The 24,803-nt window shown below is 36.4% G+C and overlaps 1 protein-coding gene across 1 annotated transcript; it reads right to left on the bottom strand.

The window, feature by feature from the left end:
• Positions 1-9,848: 9,848 nt before the first annotated feature.
• LOC144251067 (thymosin beta-4-like) lies at positions 9,849-10,320 on the bottom strand. Its single transcript, XM_077794199.1, has one exon. It carries the CDS (start codon positions 10,255-10,257, stop codon positions 10,123-10,125), a length of 135 nt encoding a protein of 44 aa, XP_077650325.1. The 5' UTR covers positions 10,258-10,320; the 3' UTR covers positions 9,849-10,122.
• Between the last annotated feature and the right edge of the window lie 14,483 nt (positions 10,321-24,803).

Genomic DNA, 24,803 nt, shown 5'->3' with positions numbered 1-24,803 from the left:
TTATTTGCTATAATCTCCAAAACTGCTTGTAGCCTGGTAATGTGATTTAGTGTATTGGATATGGCAGCCACAAGACCTATTTTTTTCCAAGTGGAAAGTCCATAGTACTGAAAAATAAATTATTGGGGCCACTTAACATCCTTCCTATCACAAATCTGCAGGGCCATTTGGTTTCCCTGGGTATCCCAATGTTTTATATACTGGGATACATAGTTTTGTTGTGAACAGAACCTTCCAGAATTTCTCTTAGGCAGGAGAAATGAGTGGAATAGAGCAAAATCCATGTAATTGCAAAGTATAACTGAGTTTTCAGATATACAGGCCACCTAAAGAGATGGAATCTAGCAGGAATATGGGTAACCAGATTTATAACACCAAGCAATAAACATACATACTGAGAAAAGGAAGGCAGTATGAGAATAAAATAGTTTGTCTTCACCAGGGAGTTGACTCCTCACACTTTGCCTATGCATTGATAGAGCAGTTTTTAATGAGGTCAGACCAGTCCTTTAGAATCATTGTCTCCCTTGCAGTGTATGAGATATCTCTGGATGAAGGACTGTTATTCATTCCCCTCAAATCTCAGTTTGGCCAGCAGGTTTGGATCTGGAGAGTTGAATCCAGATGTCTATTTCTGTTACATAAGTGGTGATTAAGATTACAGTGTGGGGCCTTTTGTAACTTGTTTTAAGGGTTGTTTTTTCAGTCTTTTATCCTAAGTTTCCCCCAGGTTTATAGGGGTGAATAGCTATGCCCAAGGCTATGTGTATTTTACCTATAATCCATTTATGTATTTGTCAGATAGTGAGCCCCAATCCTTGTAGCTGTTTATGTAAATATAGGTCTCCTAATTCTCTGGTGCCTCCCTTTAACTTATCTGGTGCTGGAGTTTCCCTGAACAATATTTTAAAATGGCAAAAATCTTATACTGGTCCGGGGAGAGCATTCCTTTATATTATTATTGTTCTTTTTCATATATATGCCACAGTAGAGTGTATTTGACATATTATAAATATGTGGAACATAACTTATTCTAATTAGGATTTCATTCTTGTGTTTGTAAATGATGTAGAATTTCACTGGTTGCATATTCATCTTTGAACATTAAAAAGTTTTTTCTGCTTCATTCTACTGTCTTTTCTATTTCAATTCTTCTTTCTTTCCCTTCATTCTCCTTGTCCAATCCAAAATCTTCTAATCTACTTCAGTATACCTTATTGTGCATTAGCATCCTCCTATCCAAGAGAACATCTGGCCTTTGGTTTTTGAGGACTGACTTGTTTTACTTAACATGATTCTTTCCAGTTCTATCCATTTACTAACAAATACAAACATCTTATTCTTTTCTATATAGTTTTGAATTAATTTATTGCCTACACATGCCTCATTTTCTCTACTCATTCATTTGCTGCAGCACACCTCATTTCGTTCCATATATTTGTTACTGTGAAATGAGTTGTTATAAATGTTGATTTGCTTGCATTACTCTTATATGTTATTTTAAGTCCTTTTGGTGTATACCTGTCGCGACCCCTTGCCCGCAAGGAAGACGCGACTCAGGAATCTTCTTTCAGCAGTTTATTCAGGTCCTTGATACTTTTTCTTCTTTCAGCTGTTTATTCAGGCCTTTGTATTTTAGCTTCTACTGCTACTCCTACTACTACTTCTACTGCTACTCCTACTGCCACTACTACTACTGCTACTACTACTGCCACTACTACTGCTCCCATGTGCCCCAGCCTTAATAAAGCAGATAAAGCCCCAATGCACAACTGCCACGTGGACTTTTCTCATAGGGTGCCAAGTCACAGCGTGCCAACTCATTCTGATAAGGAGTTGTTTGTCACAGACTACAGGGGAAACCAGCGCCATCTTGTAATGGCGGCCACAGTTCACAGAAACGGCTCACCACAGTTCCCCCTTTTTTGTTTTATTACGACAATACAGGCGAGAGTAGAGGTCCTATCCCACTGTGCAGAAGTGGCTGCATAGTATGGCCCAGCCTTAAGGAGGGCCCTTCCCCAAACCTGAGGCCATATCAGCCGACGCCTTTTTTCGTGGGGCGGGGCGTGGATAAGGTGGGGTAAGGAAGGACATCAAACCCGCATGCAATAGGACATGCTCCCCTTGAGGTCCACTCAAGTGGATCACTCAAGTGCAGTGCCTTGCCTCGCATCCTGTATCGTGACGATGGTAGACAAAGGGGGACAGCTGAGGCTGTCTTTGTAGTGCAGACAAAATTAAGTTGGCAACACCCTAAGAGAAAGGCACGGACAATAGAGAGGGGGAGAAATTTGGTTGTGACATCTGCCATTGTTAGATAAAGGTCAAGACGTTCCCGTGGAGCACATATGTCATGGCCTTGTGAATTGGCCACTTTGACATGCAGAACAAGGAATTGGGGGCTGGGCCCCGGGGGCCAGGGAAGGCCTGCTATCAGCAAGTTCCCCTCTTTTGTTTATTGCATGTCAAAGGGAATCAAGTAGCCCCTGTCTTAGGTCGTCCACCGCCCCTGCACTGCTTACCCGTCTCTGGGGAGGCCCCATTCCCCTGGCTTAGGTTGCAGCGCAAGCGTGGAAGTTGCCCGTCTCTGGGTACTACAAGATCAGCTCAGGTGTTGTGGCCAACAGGACATTATTATGGTAAATGTTTAACCGCCTCCATAAACAGGACCCATGACCATCACCATCAAATGGCAGATGTAGTTGAACCGTAAGATTAGCTAGCAAAGATCCTAGTGCAGAAAGGCAGGGAGGAGAGGTATGCACAAAGGAAAGATATGGTAGAAGTTCCAGCACCAGAAGAATGACAAAAGAAAGACATGTCGATCCCAGTGCAATGTTATAATAACTTGGGGTGCAACGACCATGTCAAAGGTTTACTGTTTAAGATGCACAAGCCAGACTTGTGGCGAGTTGCCATTTTCTAAAGCAGCAAGAGCTTGTATGATCATAGCCTTATCGTGAGCACTGCGGGCCTTGAGGCGACAGAGAAACTACAAGCAGAGAAACATACCAAAGCAACACATTGCACCAAAAATGCCTATTCCCACCCATTCCTTAAAAAAGGAAAAGGCAGAAGAAATCCAAAGGGTGAATTGTCCCAAAGTCACTGGTACAACATGGGTGTTGTTCAAAACAGCTATCTGAGTCAGTTGAGACTGGATCAAATTTTCTGCCACCATGGACCAATTTCCGGCCAAGTACTCTCCGATGATGCGGGAAGCATTCCTGGAATTATTAAATCTGACAGAGGTTATGCATAAATGTGCACGTTGGTCAACACAACCCAAAAGCACCAAGTCAGCCAATTCTTCTACCTGAGCTTGGAGTAAATCTATTCTTTGGTTGGCAGCTAAAATCCCTGACAAAATATGTTGATTAATTTTACTTTGAGATTCGAGTATGTTGGAAGTTTGTTGAATAACCTGATTAATAGTGGCAGCAGTTTGGACCTGATTAAGAGCCTGTTTGCATTCAGCAAGCTGCTCCTTAATCTTCACTTTATCAGTTAAAAGAGCATCCTTTACCAATCTCCATAGAGAGAAAGTAGCAATCGGGACTCTATCTGGACCCTGGTCCCTCAACAACTTTTGGAGATCCTGCTTTACCAAATCCCAATCACTGTTATTAAGAAAGCCTCCCGTCAGAAACCAAGGACAAGCCTGGGCTATAGCTTCAACGAATTCAGTTGCTGTCTTGGTTTTTATTCCTGTTCCTTGTTTGTTTAACAGTTCTTTAACTTCGTTGGCCAGACGAAGTTTCACTGTTGAGTTACCCATGGTACGTACCCTGTCTCTTTAAATTATCTTTGATCCAATCCTCCCCCTTCTCCCTTAGAAGGTGAGCCTCCTCCACTTACCTCTGCTTTCTGAATCTCGGTAAGGACCTCCAGATGCCAAGTCCGGCTAACGGAAACAGAGTCCGGCGAGAGACGTCGAGGTTAAAAAATAATAAAAAAAAATCACAGGACACTAAGGTTCTTTATCCAGGAGGAGGCATGTGTGCCTTTTTTTTTAAATTTCTTTTTATACTTTGGAACAATTTTTGAAAACCTTAGAATCTATAAACAAATTATCATATTTTGAGAAGAAATAACAATGAAAAGAAAGTTAAAACCTTTAGATATTTTGGAGAAATAATTATAATAATTTATCATTTTATGAGTTTGAACAATAACCTTGAGAATTAGAAATTACTTGATTGTATTTTTACTTAAAAGCAAATTTATAGTAAACACATTTATCTCAAATATCTGTAACTGAAAAGGCAGAGTATCTGATAAATGTAAATATAAAACATAAATTATGGGTTTTCTGTTGAAGAAAAACAATTAGGCAAATATATATTAACTAATCAATTAGGCATGTGCTAATTAATTTATAGATTAACAAATATAGGTTATCTAAATATCTAAAATATATATATAAAGAATAAGAACATAACTTATAATTGTATTAACTTTATGTAACCACGTGGTCTTAAAATATTTGGATCCATTTAAATTTATTTTTAACTAGGAGTGCACTCTTCTATGTGACGTCACTTGATGTAACTGAAATAAGATCCTTGAGTATACATTTTTATTTTTATAGTTAGCAATGAAAATAAGGATTTTTTGGTCATCACAGGAACTTTGCCGGCTTGTTCCTGTGGCGAGCAAATGCATCCTCATAACCTTCAAAATTAAAAGTAAAATATAAAGAAGCATATTTGATATCTCCCATCAATAGAACATTATTTAGTAACACAACTATAGAGAAAAAGTCAGGTTATTTAACTTAGAACTAGCTTAAATTTAGGACTGTAACATAGAAACCTGTGGAATTAAATTTTGTCTGAAAAAGATATCTTTCATTAGCATTTACAGGTAGGCATTTTTTTGTAAAAAAAATACAGGCTCTGAGCAGCTCCGGTAGAAACCTGAAACACAGCAGTACAGGTTAGTGGCTGGAAAGCGGGACTAGAAGTCCTGTCTGAGTGACTGTGGAAGAACCAATCAGAAGCCCGCAAAAGTGTGGGAGGTGGGACCAGGAAGCAGCTATGCCGGCCAGGCACCCCATGGTTACCATGGTGATGCAAACAACATGGAGTCTGGTGCCCATTTTCAGGGCAAAAGTTCTCCAAGTTTTCTTAGCCGATTGTATTTTGTTTGATTTTGTCTGCATTTTCCCCCGCCTGGCCAAGATCTTACTGCGGTAGCAGCTTGTTCTGTCTCTGGGACCTGCGGTTGCAGTTGTACATCCTGTACTTCCTGGCATTCCCCTAGGGAGTCTACAGATAGAAAGGGGTTGGTCTGTGGGAGGTGACGAAGTCGCCCACTCCCCGGGGTACCATTCCGTCCCTGGATTGCCCCATACACCTAGGCTTCCGGGGCCCGGGCCGGGCCCCTGTTTCCGTTTTGAGGGCAGCGGCCAGAACCTGTCCTGTAATATGAGCTCCATCAATATCCTTACAAGCTCGAATCATGTCATCGACACTCTTTGCTCTGGTAGATTTAATGGCATTTTGGCAATAGGAATTTGCATATTTAAGAGCCAATTGCTTAATGACCGGCATGGCTTGTTCCAAGTTAGGGAATATTTTTTCTGCTACCTGTATCAATCAGGCAAGGAAGTCAGAATAAGGCTCAGAGGGTCCTTGAGCAATTTTTGAAATTTTTGTTTTAGCATTTGAAATAAGTAGAGCCTTCCAAGCCCAAATGGCTGCTGTAGCTATCTGAGCATAGACCCCAGGATCGTAATCAATTTGCTGATTTATGATAGCATATAGTCCCAAGCCTGTTAACATTTCAAGGTTACTCCGTGGGAAGCCGGCGTCCTGATTGACTCGGGCTAGCTCGCGACACCTCTCTTGATTTTTACTTTTCCACAACAAAAAATCCCCTCCGGACAACACAGCCATGCAAAGCTGTTGCCAGTCACTAGGTGTCAGCTGATTGGCAGAGAAAGACTCGAAGAGAGTCAATGTAAAGGGGGCATGGGATCCGTAATTAGTAACTGCCTCCTTTAGTTGTTTAATATCCTTAAAGGCTAAAGGAACATGTACTCTGGCCGGCTGTCCATCGGCATCCAAGTTTTTAATTATTGGGAAGTTTGGGCCGTCTTAGGCTGCCACCGAACATCCCCCAGCCTTCTGGGGTTGTCCTTGTCCCAAACGGGGTTATAAGGAGAGAGCGTGACAGCGATCGGGGCTGTAGGTGCTTTAAATCTTGACTTTTTCAATCGACCCTCCAGTTCCTCTATCTCCCTTTCCAATTCTTCCTCCTGCCAGCTGTTACCATGGAGCCCAGTTAGTAACTCCCTTATCTTAGAAATGTAGTCAGCACTGTGAAGCCCAGCTCAAGGCCAGAGGCCTTGTTACATATTTTTGTGAAAAACTAGTAAGGGAGTGTCCAGTGCCTGGAATGCTGATTTTTTTAGACAGTAGCCAAATAAAACAGGGCAACATGAAAATAGGAAGTTTATCTACATTAAACCTTTTTGTAGAGATTCTTTTGCTGAAAGTCCTAAAATAAGCCATGGTGAATATTCTGGAGAAGGTCAATTAAGACTTTTCTGTGGGCCTGATAGGGAGGGGGAAGATGAGAAGGAGGGGTTGAGAGCGGCTAGGGTGGATCTAATTCCTCAGAACTGTCCAAGCTACTTGTGTCCTTGGGAGTTTTTAACTCAGTCAAGTCCGGATAGAGCCTTCTCCTCTGTTTAACTTCAGACTCCCTTATCTGTTCACCACTCTTACTCCTAATACTTTCTGCTACCTCGCTATGTGACTCCTCCGATTTTTCTTCATGCAATTGCTCAAGAACGGCCTGACCCTCGCTCACAGCTTTCTGGCATTTACCATCCATTATACACCCCCTCACTAATTTCCAAAGCGGAATGGTACCGCCCCTTAAAGTTCCTTGTTTGTAAGCGAAATCCAGATCTTTCCCTAATTTGTCCCAACTGGGAATCGTGAGACTCCCTGAAAAAGCAAACCAAGGAGATACAGAGTCAGTCTCTTCTAAAAACCCCTGTAATGTGCACTGCTTCACTTTAAGTCCCTTAGAACGCAGTAACCCGTCCAAGGCCAGCAAAATTGGGCTTGAGGGAGTAGCACCCATACTGTTCCAAGCAGTATAAAGAAAGTGAAAATACAAAACTCTGCTCTCTCTTTATCTACAGAGGAGCGTCTTATTTATTTATTTATTTTTTCCCCGCTCTCTCTTTATCTACAGAGGACACAACAACAAAAGAAACACAAAAAACAAAAGCGAAATGACACAACAAAAGAAACACAGAAAACAAAAGTGAAAGTACACAGTGCAGCTGCAATAAATATGAGGCTCTCTCTTTCTTTGTAGAGGAGCTGACCCCGCTTTGGACGCGGATCCCACTTACTGGGACTATCCCTGCTTTGATCGCAGATCCCACTTACCTGGGACTAACCGGTGCACCACCCCTGACTGACTGAAAGTTCTGGTTCCCGGGTCTCGGCGCCACTTGTCGCGACCCCTTGCCCGCAAGGAAGACGCAACTCAGGAATCTTCTTTCAGCAGTTTATTCAGGTCCTTGATACTTTTTCTTCTTTCAGCTGTTTATTCAGGCCTTTGTATTTTAGCTTCTACTGCTACTCCTACTACTACTTCTACTGCTACTCCTACTGCCACTACTACTACTGCTACTACTACTGCCACTACTACTGCTCCCATGTGCCCCAGCCTTAATAAAGCAGATAAAGCCCCAATGCACAACTGCCACGTGGACTTTTCTCATAGGGTGCCAAGTCACAGCGTGCCAACTCATTCTGATAAGGAGTTGTTTGTCACAGACTACAGGGGGAAACCAGCGCCATCTTGTAATGGCGGCCACAGTTCACAGAAACGGCTCACCACATATACCAAGAAGTGGGATAACTGGCATAAAATGTGGCTCCATTACAGGTTTCCTGAGGAACTTCCATAATGCTTTCCACTGTGGTTGCACCAATTTGCAGTCCAACCAACAATGTATGAGTGTATCTTTTCCCCCACCTCCGCACCCAGATTTATTTTACTTATATTCTTAATAATTGCCATTCTGACTGAAATGAGATGAAATCATGGAGTAGTTTTAAATTCTATTACTATAATTGCTGGTGATGTTGAACTTTTGAAATATATTTGTTAAAGGATTATATTTTTTCTTCTGTAACATGTCTGCTCAATAAGTTTTCTCATTTGTTGATTCAGTTATTTCTTTTTGTGGTGTTGAATTTTTTGAAATTATTTTATTTCCTGAAGATAAATGTTCTATTTGAGATACATATAGTAAAGATTTTCACCCATATTCTAGGCTCTCTCTTTATGTTCTTGATTGTTTTCGTTGCTTTTGAAGGAGTTTTTTAGTTGAATACTATTATTCTATTTGTTGATTTTGATTTACTTTTCTTTCTTTATGAGTATTGTTGTGGAAGTTGGTTTCTAAGCCATAAGAGGGAGATGTGAGCCTACATACTCTTCCAGTAGATGCAAGGGTCTCTGTTCTAATGCCTCATCTTTGATCCAGTGTGAGTTGGTTATTGTGAAAGGTGAGATAAGGGGTTAAATTTCACTGTGTTACATTGGGTTTCCAGTTTTTTCAGCACCATTTGTTGAAGGGGCTATGTTTCCTCCCATGTATGTTTATGGTACCTTTGTCTAATGAGACAAATGTATATTTTGTGGTTTTGTCTTTGTGTCTTCTCTACTGTTCCATTGGTCTTCAATTTTTGTGCCAAGACCATGTCATTTTCATTAATATAGCTCTGTAGTATATGAATATGAAAAGAAGAGCTAAAAATATACCTATTTCCTAGACATGATTATATGTTAAGAATATCAAAAAAACCTCACCAGAAAGCTAGAACTCATATGCAAATTTAGCAAAATAGCAGGATAAATTAAAACCAAGAGCCGCCGCCTGCACTGCAAGGTACGCAGACCTGCGACCTACTGGAGAACAGGCCCAGCGGCCTGCTGGTGTGGTAGAAACATCACCCCAATTGGAGGAAGGGCCCAGCTGCTGCCCGCGCCTGCAAGGTAGGCAGACCTGCAACCTGGAGAACAGGCCCAGTGGCCTGCCAGCGTGGTAGACAGATCACCCCTATTGGAGGAGGGGCCCAGCCATTGCCCGCAAGGTAGGCAGACCACGCAACCTGGAGAAGGGGCCCAGTGGCCCGCCAGCCTAGTTGAAAGATCACCCCAATTGGAGGAGGAGCACAGCCGCTGCCCGCCCCTGTAAGGGAGACTTTGCAATACAAGAGCAATATAAATATATAGGGGGAAAATTTAATAACACAACAGAAAACCAAGCAGAAAGAAATGCGAGCAGTATGAAAAGACAAGGAAAGAAAGGACCTCAAGCAATGCAGGTCAACTCAACCTTAGAAGAGGTAATAGCTGCAGGAGATGGAATGTCAGATAAAGAATTCAGGATTTACAGGCTTCAGATGATCTGGAGTCTCAAGGAAGACATTAGACAGCAAAATCAGACAATGAAAGATCACTTCAACAATGAATTACATAAACAAATACAAGAAGCAAAAGACTAACAATACAGGGAGATAGAGGTTATAAAAAACAAACAAACAGAAATCCTAGAAATGCAGGAAGCAATAAACCAACTTAAAACTCAAATGAGAATACTACCAGCAGAGTAGAACACTTAGAAGATAGAACATCAGACAATGAAGACAAAGCATTTCAACTTTTTTTTTCAGGTTTTAAAACTTTTTATTTGCATATTAAAAAAATTGTGCATTCCAATAATTAAAATCATTTGAACAAAAAAAAAATGGCACTCTTATTAAACTGCATTTTACAGCCTGCAGGACACCTTGAAACAGCTTGGATCTTACTCTAGATTTCACCATCCTCCCACCCAATATCTTCCTTCACCAACATGCAAGTTCTTTTCTTTCTCTGCCAGCCAGACAGGCAGATGGGAGAGGCAGGCCTGGCCTTCGTTGTCAGTAGTTCTCGATTTTTTGATGTGAAAAGGGGCAGCACAGTCATTTAAACTTGATCCAACCTCTTTGCATCTTACAAAGTTAAACAGCTAAAAGAAGTAAAATAAGAAGGCAATGCTTGTGGAATGTACAGTGCATATTGGCGGTGCACGCCTCATTACGATTCGCCTGCTTGCTTCTCCTGTTCAATCGTTTCTTTTAAAGGCAGAGGATTTTTCTCTTGCGTTTCTGTCTTCTTCAATTTTGACTTATCAAATTTCTCGATCTCAGCCATATCGGGTTTGTCAGACATGGTTTCGGAGGAAGCGGAGCAAGACGACTGAACGAGAGAAGTCTGGTCTGCGAAGTGACCGCCACCGAGTGTCAAAGCATTTCAACTTGAAAAGAACATAGACAGCTCAGCAAGACTCTTAAGACACCATGAGCAGAAGATCCAAGAAATATGGGATAACTTAAAGAGACCAAACTTAAGAGTCATTGGGATACAGGAAGGTATAGAGGTCCAAACCAAAGAATGAGCAATCTGTTCAATGAAATAATACGAGAAAACTTCCCAGACTTGAAGAATGAGACAGAATCCCAAATCCTAGAAGCCTACAGGATGCTGAACTTGCAAAATCATAAGAGACCCACACCTAGACACATTATAATGAAGATGCCCAACATACAGAATAAGGAGAGAATTTTAAAAGCTTCAAGAGAAAGGAAGCAGATTATATTTATGGGTAAACCAATCAGGATAACAGCTGATCTTTCAACACAGACTCTGAAAGCTAGAAGATCCTGGAACAACATATTTCAAATGCTGAAAGAAAATGGGTTCCAACCAAGAATTGTGTATCCAGTGAAATTAAGCTTCAGGATGGAAGATGAAATTAAAACCTTCCACGATAAACAAAAGCTAAAAGAATTTGCAGCTAGAAAACCATCTCTTCAAAACATCCTTGGCAAAATATTACAGGAAGAGGAAATGGAAAATAATAATGAAAACCAACAGTGGGAGGTAGTACAGTAAAGGGAAAAAATAATCAAAGAGGAAAAACAAACCATGTTAAGTAACATAAATAAACAAATAAGGCTGGAAGAACAATCCATATCTCAATAATAACCCTAAATGTTAATGGCTTAAACTCACCAATTGAGAGACACAGGCTAGTAGAGTGGATCAAAAAAAAAAAAAAAGATCCAACAATATGCTGCCTACAGGAGACGCATTTGATAGGAAAAGAAATACATAGACTGAAGGTGAAAGGTTGGGAAAAATCATATCACTCATATGGACTTTGGAAAGAAGTAGGAGTGTCCATACTCATATCAAATAAAATAGATTTCAAGCCAAGGTTAATCAAAAGGGATAAAGAGGGACACTACATACTGCTCAAGGGAACCATACACCAACATGACATAACAATCATAAATATATATGCTCCAAACAATGGTGCAGCTTTGTTCATCAAACAAACTCTTCTCAAGTTCAAGAGTCTAATAGACCACCATACAATAATTATGGGAGACTTCAACACACCTCTCTCACCACTGGACAGATCTTCCAAATAAAAGTTGAATAAAGAATCTTTAGAACTCAATAATACAATTAATAACCTAGACTTAATTGACATATATAGACTGTACCACCCAACATCAAGCAGTTACACTTTTTTCTCAGCAGCACATGGATCCTTCTCAAAAATAGATCATATATTATGTCGCAGGGCAACTCTTAAACAATATAAAGGAGTAGAGATAATACCATGCATTTTATCTGATCATAATGGAATGAAACTGGAAATCAACAATAAAAGAAGGAAGGAAAAATCATGCATCACATGGAGAATGAACAATAGGTTACTGAATGATCAATGGGTTATAGAAGACATCAAGGAGGAAATTTAAAAATTCTTAGAGATAAATGAAAACACAGACACAACATATCGAAATCTATGGGACACAATAAAAGCAATTCTAAGAGGAAAATTTATTGCCTTGAGTTCATTCCTTAAAAAGAGGAAAAACCAACAAATAAATGAGCTCACACTTCATCTCAAAATCCTAGAAAAAGAAGTGCAAAACAACAGCAAAAGAAGTAGAAGGCAAGAAATAATTAAAATCAGAGCAGAAATCAATGAAATGGAAACAAAAGAAACAATTGAAAAAATTGACAAAACTAAAAGTTGGCGCTTTGAAAAAATAAATAAGATTGACAGACCCTTAGCCATGCTAATGAAGAGAAGAATAGAGAGAACTCAAATTACTAGCATACGGGATGAAAAAGGCAATGTCACAACAGACATTTCAGAAATACAGAAGATAATTAGAAATTATTTTGAATCCTTATACTCCAATAAAATAGAAGATAGTGAAGGTATGGATAAATTTCTTAAGTCATATGATCTACCAAGATTGAGTCAGGAGGATATAGACAACCTAAACAGACCAATATCAATTGAGGAAATAGAAGAAGCCATCAAAAACTACCAACTAAGAAAAGTCCAGGACCGGATGGGTATACAGCAGAGTTTTACAACACCTTTAAAGGGGAACTAATACCAATACTTTTCAAGCTATTTCAGGAAATAGAAAAAGAGGGAGAACTTCCAAATTCATTCTATGAGGCCAACATCATCCTGATTCCTAAACCAGACAAAGACACTTCAAAGAAAGAAAACTACAGACCAATATCTCTAATGAGTCTAGATGCAAAAATCCTCAATAAAATTCTGGCGAATTGGATACAAAAACATATCAAAAAAATTGTGCACCATGATCAAGTAGGATTCATCCCTAGGATGCAAGGCTGGTTCAATATATGGAAATCAATAAATGTTATTCACATCAATAGACGTAAAAATAAGAACCATATGATCATCTCGATAGATGCAGAAAAAGCATTCTGCATAGTACAGCATCCCTTTATGTTCAAAACTCTAGAAAAACTAGGGATAATAGGAACATACCTCAATATTGTAAAAGCTATCTATGCTAAGCCTCAGGCCAGCATTATTCTGAATGGAGAAAAATTGAAGGCATTCCCTCTAAAATCTGGAACAAGACAGGGATGCCCTCTCTCACCACTTCTGTTCAACGTAGTTCTCAAAACACTGGCCAGAGCAATTAGACAGATGAAAGAAATTAAAGGCATAAAAATAGGAAAAGAAGAACTTAAATTATCACTATTTGCAGATGACATGATTCTATGCCTAGCAGACCCAAAAGGGTCCTCAAAGAAACTATTAGAGCTAATAAATGAATTCAGCAAAGTGGCAGGATATAAAATCAACATGCATAAATCAAATGCATTCCTGTATATTAGTGACAAATCCTCTAAAATGGAAATGAGGACAACCACTCAATTCACAATATCCTCAAAAAAAATAAAATTCTTGGGAATCAACCTAACAAAAGAGATGAAAGACTCATACAATGAATACTACAGAACCCTAAAGAGAGAAATAGAAGAAGATCTTAGAAGATGGAAAAATATACCCTGTTCATGGATAGGCAGAACTAACATCATCAAAATGGCGATATTACCAAAAGTTCTCTGTAGGTTTAATGCAATGCCAATCAAAATCCCAACAACATTTCTTGTAGAAATAGAGAAAGCAATCATGAAATTCATATGGAAAAATAAAAGACCCAGATGGCAAAAATAACTCTAAGTAGGAAGTGTGAATCAGGTGGTATAGTGATACCAGACTTCAAACTATACTACAGAGCAATAGTAACAAAAACAGCATGGTACTGGTACCAAAACAGGCAGGTGGACCAATGGTACAGAATAGAGGACACAGAAACCAATCCACAATATTACAACTATCTTATATTTGATAAAGGGGCTAAAAGCATGCAATGGAGGAAGGATAGCATCTTCAACAAATGGTGCTGTGAAAACTGGAAATTCATATGCAACAAAATGAAACTGAATCCCCTCCTCCCACCATGCACAAAAGTTAACTCAAAATGGATCAAGGAGCTTGATATCAAATCAGAGACACGGCGTCTGATAGAAGAAAAAGTTGGCTATGATCTACATACTGTCGGGTCGGGCTCCAAATTCCTCAATAGGACACCCATAGCACAAGAGTTAACAACTAGAATCAACAAATGGGACTTACTCAAACTAAAAAGTTTTCTTTTTCTCAGCAAAAGAAACAATAAGAGAGGTAAATAGGGAGCCTACATCCTGGGAACAAATCTTTACTCCTCACATTTCAGACAGAGCCCTAATATCCAGAATATACAAAGAACTCAAAAAATTAAACAATAAGAAAACAAATAATCCAATCAACAAATGGGCCAAGGACCTGAACAGACACTTCTCAGAGGAGGACATACAATCAATCAACAAGTAGATGAAAAAATGCTCACCATCTCTAGCAGTCAGAGAAATGCAAATCAAAACCACCCTAAGATACCATCTCATTCCAGTAAGATTGGCAGCCATTATGAAGTCAAACAACAACAAGGGCTGGCGAGGTTGTTGGGAAAAGGGTACACTTGTACATTGCTGGTGGGACTGCAAATTGGTGCAGCCAATTTGGAAAGCAGTATGGAGATTTCTTGGAAAGCTGGGAATGGAACCACCATTTGACCCAGCTATTCCCCTTCTCAGTCTATTCCCTAAAGACCTAAAAAGATCATACTACAGGGACACTGCTACATCAATGTTCATAGCAGCACAATTCACAATAGCAAGACTGTGGAACCAACCTAGATGCCCTTCAATAGACGAATGGATAAAAAACATGTGAAATTTATACACAATGGAGTATTACTCTGCATTGACAAAATCATAAAATTTGCAGGGAAATGGATGGCATTAGAGCAGATTATGCCAAGTGAAGCTAGCCAATCTCTAAAAAATAAATGTCAAATGTCTTCTTTGATATAAAGAGTGTAACTAAGAAGAGAGTATGGAGGAGGAGCATGAGAAGATTAACATTAAACAGGGATGAGAGGTGGGAGGGAAAGGGAGTGAGAAGGGAATTTGCATGGAAATGGAAGGAGACCCTCAGGGTTATACAAAATTACATACAAGAGGAAGTGAGGGGAGAGGGAAAAAAACAAGGGGTAGAAATGAATTACAGTAGATGGGGTAGAGAGAGAAAAGGGGAAGGAAGGGGAGGGGAGGGGGGATAGTAGAGGATAGGAAAGGCAGCAGAATACAACAGACACTAGTATGGCAATATGTAAATCAATGGAAGTGTAACTGATGTGATTCTGCAATCTGCATACTGGGTAAAAATGGGAGTTCATAACCCACTTGAATCAAATTGTGAAATATGATACATCAAGAACTATGTATTGTTTTGAAAACCAACAATAAAAATTTTATAAAAAGAAAACAAATGATCCTTTTTAAAAAAAGAAAAAAGAAAAGAAAATTAAAACCCATAAATTTACTACATTCTTATACATCAATTATGAGTTAGCTGAAAGAGAAATTAGGTAAATTATCCCATATACAATAGCCTCAAATATACATATAATCAGAAACCAATCTTACAAAAGAGGTAAAAGAACTCTACAATGAATACTAAAGAACACTAATGACAGAAATTGAAAAAAGACCTTAGAAAATGGAAAGATCTTCCATATTCCTGAATAGGCAGAATTAACATTGTCAAATGGCCATACTACCAGAATCACTATACAGATTAACACTGTAATTAATATAGCTAACATAATTAATATATGCATATATATTTGTAATTTAATATATTTGGAATTTAATATACATTTATCATATAATTAAAAAATAAATTTGAATTTATATTCCAATGATTTTCTTCATAGAAATAGAAAAAGAAGTCATGAAATTTTATGAGGCCTAGAGTAACCAAAAAATACTAAGCAAGAAAAGTGAAGCAGGACACATCACAATAAGAGAAATTAAGTTGTAGAGATATTGTAACAAAATTTGCATGATATTGGCACCAAACAGATATGAAGATCAGTAGGAAAAAAGAGAAGATTTATATATCTTCACAAGTTATCTCATAGTAGACAAATATGTCATAAATATATATAGCTCACATACACATGAGCTATCAGGTAGTACTGAGAAAAGATAGACTCTTCACCAAATGGTGCTGGGGAAACTGGAAATCCATATATATTAGTTTGAAATTGAACTCATATCTCTCACCCTGAACAAAACTCTACCCAACATGACTTAAGGACCTAGGCTTTAGAACAGAGATCTGTGTCTGCTAGAAGAAAAAAAATAGGCCAGACTCTCAATCATATCACCTTAGGAATTGAACACCTCACTTTTAAGAGGCAAAAGTGCAGGATTTTATAGTTGACAGCCGGAAATTCTGACAGCTTAGCTAGTGTTTCTTTGAGGGTTTGGTTTATGTGATTTACTTTTCCTGAGTTCTGTGGGTGATTGATAGACAATTTATGGTTTTCACAAAACTTTTAAAATCTATGGTACTGCCTCAGCCCCAAATGCTGATGCATTGTCTGAGTCTATGCCTAGAGGCATCCAATATCTGGGAGTAATATCCCTGAGGAAAATCTCAGTTATCTCTTCTGCTTTTCAGTTCAGAGTGGAAAGTGTTTCATCCATCCCGAGGTGCAGGAAAAACTCAAAATTTTATACCCTCAGTGAAGGGTGACTTCAGTAAAGTCCATTTCTACATTTTCAATCAGGGATAGTCCTCAGTGCTGTATTTCCATTTATTTACTAGGTCTTTGAAGAGCATTGTTTTGTAAGTAGATCATGCAATGCTGGGAGACAGAGAAGAATGCTAGGAGATGAGCTTTCAGGTGGTACTGACCAATAAAGTTTCCATGGCAGTTTTCCCAAAATTGGTCAGTTTGTGCTTATGGTGTATGAGTCTATAAACTACTTGTTCTTGAGTATAAAGACAAATATATATTACTTAAGGAATTCCAGTATCAGATGTACTTGAATTTATATGTAACAATTTGTATTTTAGTATTCTATCTTTGTAAGTTAACTAAATGTCTTCTGTTCCAAATTAATTGCATTTATGTTCAATTGAGCTTAAAATTTTAATTGTTAACTTTAAGTTACCCATAAAATCAAGTTATTAGAAAAGTATACTTAACAGTTCAAGCCATATGTTTCTGCTAAAGAAAAACCGTGGAAGTAATGACTATTACAAGGTAAATATTTTGTGGAAACCAGCACTCTGTTTATTTCCACCTAGAAAAAAATGTGTGAGCTAGTAATTTGATTTGATACCTTAATTTTAGCTTTTTAACCAACTTAAGTTTTAAATGTCTAAATCACTTCAAAGTATTTGAATCTATTAAATTTATGATTACTAATTTGTATACAAGCAAATTTTGATACTAGTAGCTGGCTCAGATCTTCCTCCACTGTCATTGTTAGTATCATTTCTGGAGTCAGAAATCAGGGAGTTTGGCTTTGAGGAGGTCTGTCCTTTCCGTCAGAACACTGACAGTTTTAGGATAGCTTCTCAAACCTAATGAAACAAGAGTATCGTGTCATCTCTAAAGTTCTTTTTCTCTTTTATTCTACGACTTTAAAAAGCATTTTAACAAAGTCCCAGAGGACTATTTTGGGAAATCTTTATCTTTTTCCTCTTTCTCTAGAGATTTTCAAGCTGAGCTACCAATTATGTCAGCATTCCAACCTAAGATGGTATTGCAGAGCGACTCTTTTATCCAAATTGCTGCTGTGTTTGCAGAGATTTAATTGTATCTTAGAATCAGTGGCAGGAGAGTATGAGCCCCTGAATCAAAACAGTCCCAAAGAGAAAGACTATTTCTGCCTTAGGGGTTGGCACTGCCTTAAGTTTTTTGAGGTCACCTTTGAACAGTATGTTAGAATTCACTCAGGCTCTGTATATAAAAGAGGATAGACTCTCATTTACTATAGACAGACAGACACAAACACACACAGACATACACACACACACACAGGCACACGCACACACACACCTGAATTGACAGACTTTGTGAAGGAGTAGACCCTGTACTGTGTGATGCTCCAGTCATTGGAAAGTGGTGTTTTCCCTTACACAATAAGAAAGGGCCTGAGGGGCTGACTCAGGCAAATGCCCATGTGAGACCAACAAGTTTGAAGTTGAAACCTTCTTTTGTTCTCATTCTGAGTCTGTTCAGTAAGCAGTGAAAGCCAGGGTACATCATGGATCAAATAAGAACCAGGATCTGGCAAGTGACCAAGTGGTGCCTATCAATTTGTCGCCAGGAGAGTGGCCAAGGTTTTCTCCAATTCCCCAACAATGGTGGCAAAAAAGGGCCATCTCAGTTGCTGATTCCTGACCAATAAACCAAAATTTGTCAACAAAAATATGGAAAATTATGATATTTGAAAGAGACAAACAGCATTTGCAGATGCAAAAGCCCTATTCTGAAAGGGAAATTTATTATTAAACACTGTTGTGGGCTTAGTAGAGGTTTTTCCAAAGATGAATACAGCCCCTTTGTTCTCAGTATCTTCTGGATTTCAGGACTTTTTCATGCAAGTAATCTTGATCCCTCTCCCTTTCTCCCAGCAGTTCGGTTTCCTGTCACAGCTGTTAGGCAAGCATGATTACAGAAGCAAGAATAATAGCTGTTACCTGCAGTTACAAAGAAACATCTTAGGAAAGTGTTGCCACTTCATTGAAACTATAGAGAAAGAGTACAAACCATCTGTTTTTGCTAAATAAGAAATAAGAAAAACAATTCCATTCATAATAATCTCAAAAAAAGATACTTGGATATAAATCTAATTAAGAAGGTGGAAGTCTGCTGGAAATTATAGAACACTGAAGAAAAAAATTAAGATTTCAGAAAGTGGAAAGATCTATGTTTTGTAGATAGATAGAGTTAATATGTCAAGTGGCCATACTGCCAAAAATTATGTACAGATTCAATTTAATCTATATCCAATTACCAATGACATTCTTTACGGAACCAGAAAAAAGTTTTAAATTTTTATGAAAGAATAAAAGATCCTGAATTGCTAAAGCAGGCCTGAGCAAGGAGAGTAAAGCAGGAGCCATTTTAACTCACGGTATACTATAGAGCTACAGTAACCAAACAGCATGTTGTTAGCATAAAAACAGGCATAAATCCTCCAGTTCTGATAGGAGCTGGAACTGAATGACTGAAAAATGGCTCCCATTCTTTATTTAAGGGAGAGTTCACCAAAGGTAGGGATAAGGTTTCAGTGGGAGGAGTCTTGCTTCTCTGTGTGGCAGGTGTCTTGCAGAACACAATTTGATTGGCATATCCGCAAGAAGAAGCTGTATGGCTGTGTTGCTTTAGCAAGTCACCCCCTCTACTGTACTATGCTGAACTGCTACAGAGCTGGGTAGGAAGTCACATGGATTGGGCATTCTCAAACCAGCAGTGTTGCTGCTGGGAGTTCCCAATACCAGTTGTTCCTATTCAATGGCTTTCAGGTATATTTGGTTCATGTACATTCATAGATGGCTTCCAGAATCTCCCCTGTCTTTATATTTTTACATGCAAGTGAGGAGCAATTAATTTGAGTTTGTGGATCCTTGTTCTGAGGTATGGCAGCCTATTATTATAATATAAAGAGAATTAGTAGCAAAAATATTATTTCAATAATGTACCATGCAGAAGGTTTCAACATGTTTCCCAGATTAAAGCCAAATAATTCACAAATTATTTGATCAGCTAGAGATGCAGGGTCCACGATATTGGTCTTGTTTTTCTGAATATCCTCATGTTATGATGTAGTTCCAGAAGATTCAAGCCATCACTATTATTAGGCCAAATACCTATCAGATGATTTTTAAATTTTTTCCAGATCCCCATTGGAAAGTATATTTTGTTGTAGTTAAACAAACATACTTTTATAGTCCACATGGCATTCATGCCTGCTTTGGAATTTGAGAGTGGAAAACTCTTTACTGATATTGGTAGAGATATCTTTTAAAGCATTTAATTTAGTTTTAATCTCTTCATCAATATTTACCTAATTGTACAGGATTCTGGAAGTTTTTGAGCCAAATTATTAAGAAAATGTGCTTAGCTAGATTATCTTTCTTAAAATTTACATGTTATCTATCATCTATATATATTCTTACATTTCCAGTAATTAAAGCAAATGAGAATTGAATACATATAGGCCCACAGACGATATATTCAAAGGAATCCTTCTTCTAGTTACTGACTATAAAATTAAGCATGAGGCCATCTGTAAGATGGAAAAAATCTGAGGCAACAATTAAATGCCAGAGATATTTTTGGAATGTCTTCCTCCCCCAAAGTTAGACTATTACCAATGAAACTTCCCCTGATCATTGCATCATGCAGAATGCATTATGCCCCTAAATATAGGGAATGTGGGAACAGACAGAAACATGAAATAATACATTAAGATTCATAGAGCTCAAATTATCAACAAATAAGAAATAACTGCAATAGACCCAAATATAAATGCTGATCTTTCTAGAGTAATGGCAATCAGTTTGCTGTGCTCTAATTTTGTCTTCATTTTATGGTTGCAAGGTAACACCCCCAAAATAGGGAGTAACCTGAATCGGATGGATTTTCAAAAATTAGAATTATTGTACATGTAATTTTATTTTTGTATTCTGGACATAGTTTTAGATGTCTCATTATTTTTCTAGCTTCTTATATCTTCTACTGTATTGATAATTCATATTAAACATGGTTGCCTGCAAACTTGTTTTCAAGAAGAAGTAAAAGCAAAACATACTTTGGGTTTTCTGTAGGAAGTGGAATTTTGTTATAAATGTCTTTTATCAATTTTTGAAGACCAATCCAAAACATATCCACCAGTTTTAGAAATTTATATTACATTGGCACAGCCATTTTACATTTTCTCCATTTAGGACAGGTGCCAAATTCCATTGCAGAATGATTAGGGCAATAAGATATTGGTGAATATTCTATGGAAATGACTGGACGGTTATGAGAAAGTTCCATTTTAATAACCACCAATTTTAATAACTGTCCAGATATACAATTTTAAGTTTCAAGGGTCATTATCATTGGCTAGTTTAGTTCCTCCCTATGCTGTCTTTTCCTCAAATGCTACCTGTAAATATCCAGCATGTTTACCAAAGGGCCAACACGTAGGTAGGTTCCCACTGTAGCCAATAAAATTAAATCCAGCAGCATGAATACATGAAATGTTTTATCTGTAAAATCTCCCATCATTTAAGTATCATTAATAAATGCTGGAATGGATTCTACAGTCTATATCACTGGGTCATTAAAGGTGGATGTGGGAAATAGATAAAATGACTCTCTCTCTCTCTCTCTCTCTCTCTCTCTCTCTCTCTCTCTCTCTCTCTCTCTCTCTCTCGACTCTACTTATCTGACAGTGCAACAAGCCAGCAAGGATATAAGCATTGTAGTTGGGTATCTCCCTGTTGTTGAGCTACATGGTTAGCCTGAAATGTTAGGTTCTTCAATTGTCTCCATGATGACAGGTTAGTTTTTCTACAAATATACAAGTATAGCATTTATCCTGTAGTATCATGGAGTCTGGTTTATTCCATTGCTCCATGTGTAGCTCAGCAGTGGTGAGGCTTTTAAAATCATAATTTAAAGAAAAATTTTAAAAATGATTTTGTAAAATTTAGTAGACTTATGTAGGGTTTTCTCCCCCCTACTTTTATATTTAATATTGAAGAAAAATAGTTGATATGAGCATCATTAACCTTAAGTTGTTGACAATAGCTAAGCATTTTACAACTATTTAAACAATACAAAGTGACTTAATAAATATTTTATTTGGCCAAGAAAATAAGCAAAGTTACTTGTTAGACTTATGAACATATAAGTCAATGATATTAAGCTGAAGAGGGCATAACAGTAAAAGAAAGTCCAGTTTTTAACCAAATGGATAATTGAATTGTGTCTCTAGTAGTAGGCTGAGCAACAAATATTATAAAACTGGGTCAGTATCGATATTGAAAGTCGATTTACAAGTTTGTACTATATAGATAATAGCCTTATTATCTTAAATTAAGTTGTTATAGTAGAATTGTTATTCATGTAAAGTATTAACAAACAACAGTTGTAAGTTTTGTAGCAAAAATACAATATGAAATTAACAAGAGTAAAAGTATATTAAATTATTATAATAGCTATGGACTAAAAAATGTAATTTTGTATAATTTTAAATCTTTAGTTATATATAATATCTTTTGTTTATTTTATGAGTACAGCAGTTCGTATAACAAAAGTTTATCTTTTGATCTGAACTTCTAATTAACTTGATTGATTATCTTAACATGGAATGAAATGAGAGGCTGACTTTTAACTACAGAGAGGTGGTTTCTACAAGGAACATAGAGGATATGAATAGACACCATTTTTAAAATAAAAATATATATGTTTAGTGAATACATGAAAAAATCTTTCATCTATTACTGATAATAATAATAATTAATAATTAATAATAAAGTAAAATACTGAGTTGCTTTTTTACTGATCAATTTAGAAAAATTTTTCATTATCATCAAATTTAGCATTGATTAAAGTATAGGAAATTAGTACTTTCAGTGTTATATGCTTTTATATTTATGAAATAGACATAATTAACATAAAACAATTTCTGGGTAAAACTGATTTGGCAGTATCTTTCAGGACAGGAATTTAAGAAATTATTCAAAAAGTCTTAGAATTTTTATGTCATTGACTTAGCAATGATATTTTAAGGAATTTATGCTAAAATAATTTTCATGTATAAAGATACAGCAGTATGAATATTCTTAATAACTGTTTTTCAGGTAATAAAAAAAATTAAAATGTTCAACATAGGGTTTAGGATAAACAAACCATAAGATAAAAAATATGACATTATAAATAATATTGTAAATAAATATTATTTCTAATTTAAAATAATTTTACACTTTGAAAATATTTAAATAATTATTCTTGTAATATGTATACCTACCTGTACATGAATAGAAAACAGTTTTGAAGACTATATACTAGATGTTAATAGTAGTTATCTATGAATAGAGTTTTAAGACATTCTTATATGTATTTCTTAACTTTTTTAAAATGGGTCTCTTGACAATTTATTTAAGGTGTTAATTTTAAAACTATTCTTAGTAGAGGATAGGAAAGGTAGCAGAATACAACAGTTACTAATATGGCATTATGTAAAAACGTGGATGTGTAACCGATGTGATTCTGCAATCTGTATTTGGGGTAAAAAAGGGAGTTCATAACCCACTTGAATCTAATGTATGAAATATGACATGTTAAGAGCTTTGTAATGTTTGGAACAACCAAAAAAAAAAGAAATACAAAAAATAAAAAAATTTTAAAAAACTAATCTTAGTTTGTTATTTGAATATTACTTTATAATTTTTTATAAACCTTGGATCAACATGAATTAGTCAATAAAATTTAATATCTGAAGCATAAAACAGTCAAGAGAACTTTTAACTCTCTCTTGAGGGAAGGTGTTAAGATATTTTTATGTTTTTTAGTGTTAGCCTTAAATAAGCTAGTTTCTTAATTGCCTTTTAGAAATATAGTTAAGTTTAATTCTCAGTGTAGAGAGTAACAAAATTTTATAACATATTAATTTAATTATAAAATATTAAATGGCATAATTGAATTTTTAGTTTATTTTTTATTGCTATATGTTTGTAAAAGACCATTATTGTAGAAAACTTCAGTTTGGGGCAACAGCTATGTGAAATGTTCTCTTAAATCTTATACTTTAAATACATACACTTTGAAGAAAAGACATACAATTGATATATGATAAGCTAGATTAATTATCATAATTATATTGATGTTTTCAAATTAATCAGGTTCACTTTTGAAGAAAAACTTGAAATTTGGAATGTAATGTGATAGTTTAAAACAATAGTTATTGTTTAGCTGAAATAGAATAAACCTTAATTCCTTTAAATTTAGCTTTTTAAAATAATAAAACTCACCAGACATAAGAAATTATTCCATCAGAATAAAGTAGATTAATGTTTTAAGATGTCCTTATCATTTCAATGTATAGATTAAACCTTGTCCCATATTAGCACATCAATATTTGACTCTACAAAAAAACTCAAAAGAGCTTTAATTTTCATCTATGTAAGTACATAAATAGCAAGCTTAGTGTTCTTTACTTACACAGACCCTCCTTGGACTCTCTTGTATTTCATCACATAAAGATTTCTTATCCAGAAACACTTTCTTTATCCTTCTATCCAACATATTCTTAAACCTAGAAGTTTCTTCGGATCCTTCTTTTTTGTTTATTCTGAAAATCCCTTGTAAATTTCTGAATTTGGATAAATTATTTTATTTCAAAAAACATAAAATGTTTTAATTAAAATGCAGTAAAAACTTTTTAAATCCCTTAGAATATAAAATTATATCTGTTGGGACTTAACTCTTAGTAATGTTATTTTCAGTGACGACATAAAGCAATTTTTAATTTTTGTCTCTCTTTTGTCACTTTAGGAAAACATGAATAATGTTGAAATATTTTATCCCAATGGAATTCAAGAAGTTAAAAATATTTGATATTATATTTAAGACTTAGTCTCTTAACTTTGTAAGTCATCATCTCCTTTAATAAAGATTTGTATAAGTAATTCCTTTTACATTAAGTGTAATTTATTTATTCTTAAATGTAGAAGTCAGGGCATCAATCAAATGTAGTTTTTTCTGTTGAAGAAAATTATTAAAAGCAAATGGACAGAAATTTTAAATTTGTTTAATTACAGGAATTAGCAACTTTATTAATTCTTTAATTAGCTAAAATGTGCATTATTAATTTTATTATTAATTATTAAATGAAAATAGACATCTTTATTTTTATTCAATTGCCCAATTTAGATTGAATCTTATTAAATTATATGA

Source organism: Urocitellus parryii, chromosome Y (assembly GCF_045843805.1).
Source record: "Urocitellus parryii isolate mUroPar1 chromosome Y, mUroPar1.hap1, whole genome shotgun sequence".
NCBI classification, from domain to species: Eukaryota; Metazoa; Chordata; class Mammalia; order Rodentia; family Sciuridae; genus Urocitellus; species Urocitellus parryii.
This window is presented reverse-complemented; position numbering and strand designations above follow the sequence as displayed.

Coding starts and splice junctions, on each gene's coding strand:
- LOC144251067 (XM_077794199.1), bottom strand. CDS start 10,257: ATGTCTGACAAACCCGATATGGCTGAGATCGAGAAATTTGATAAGTCA.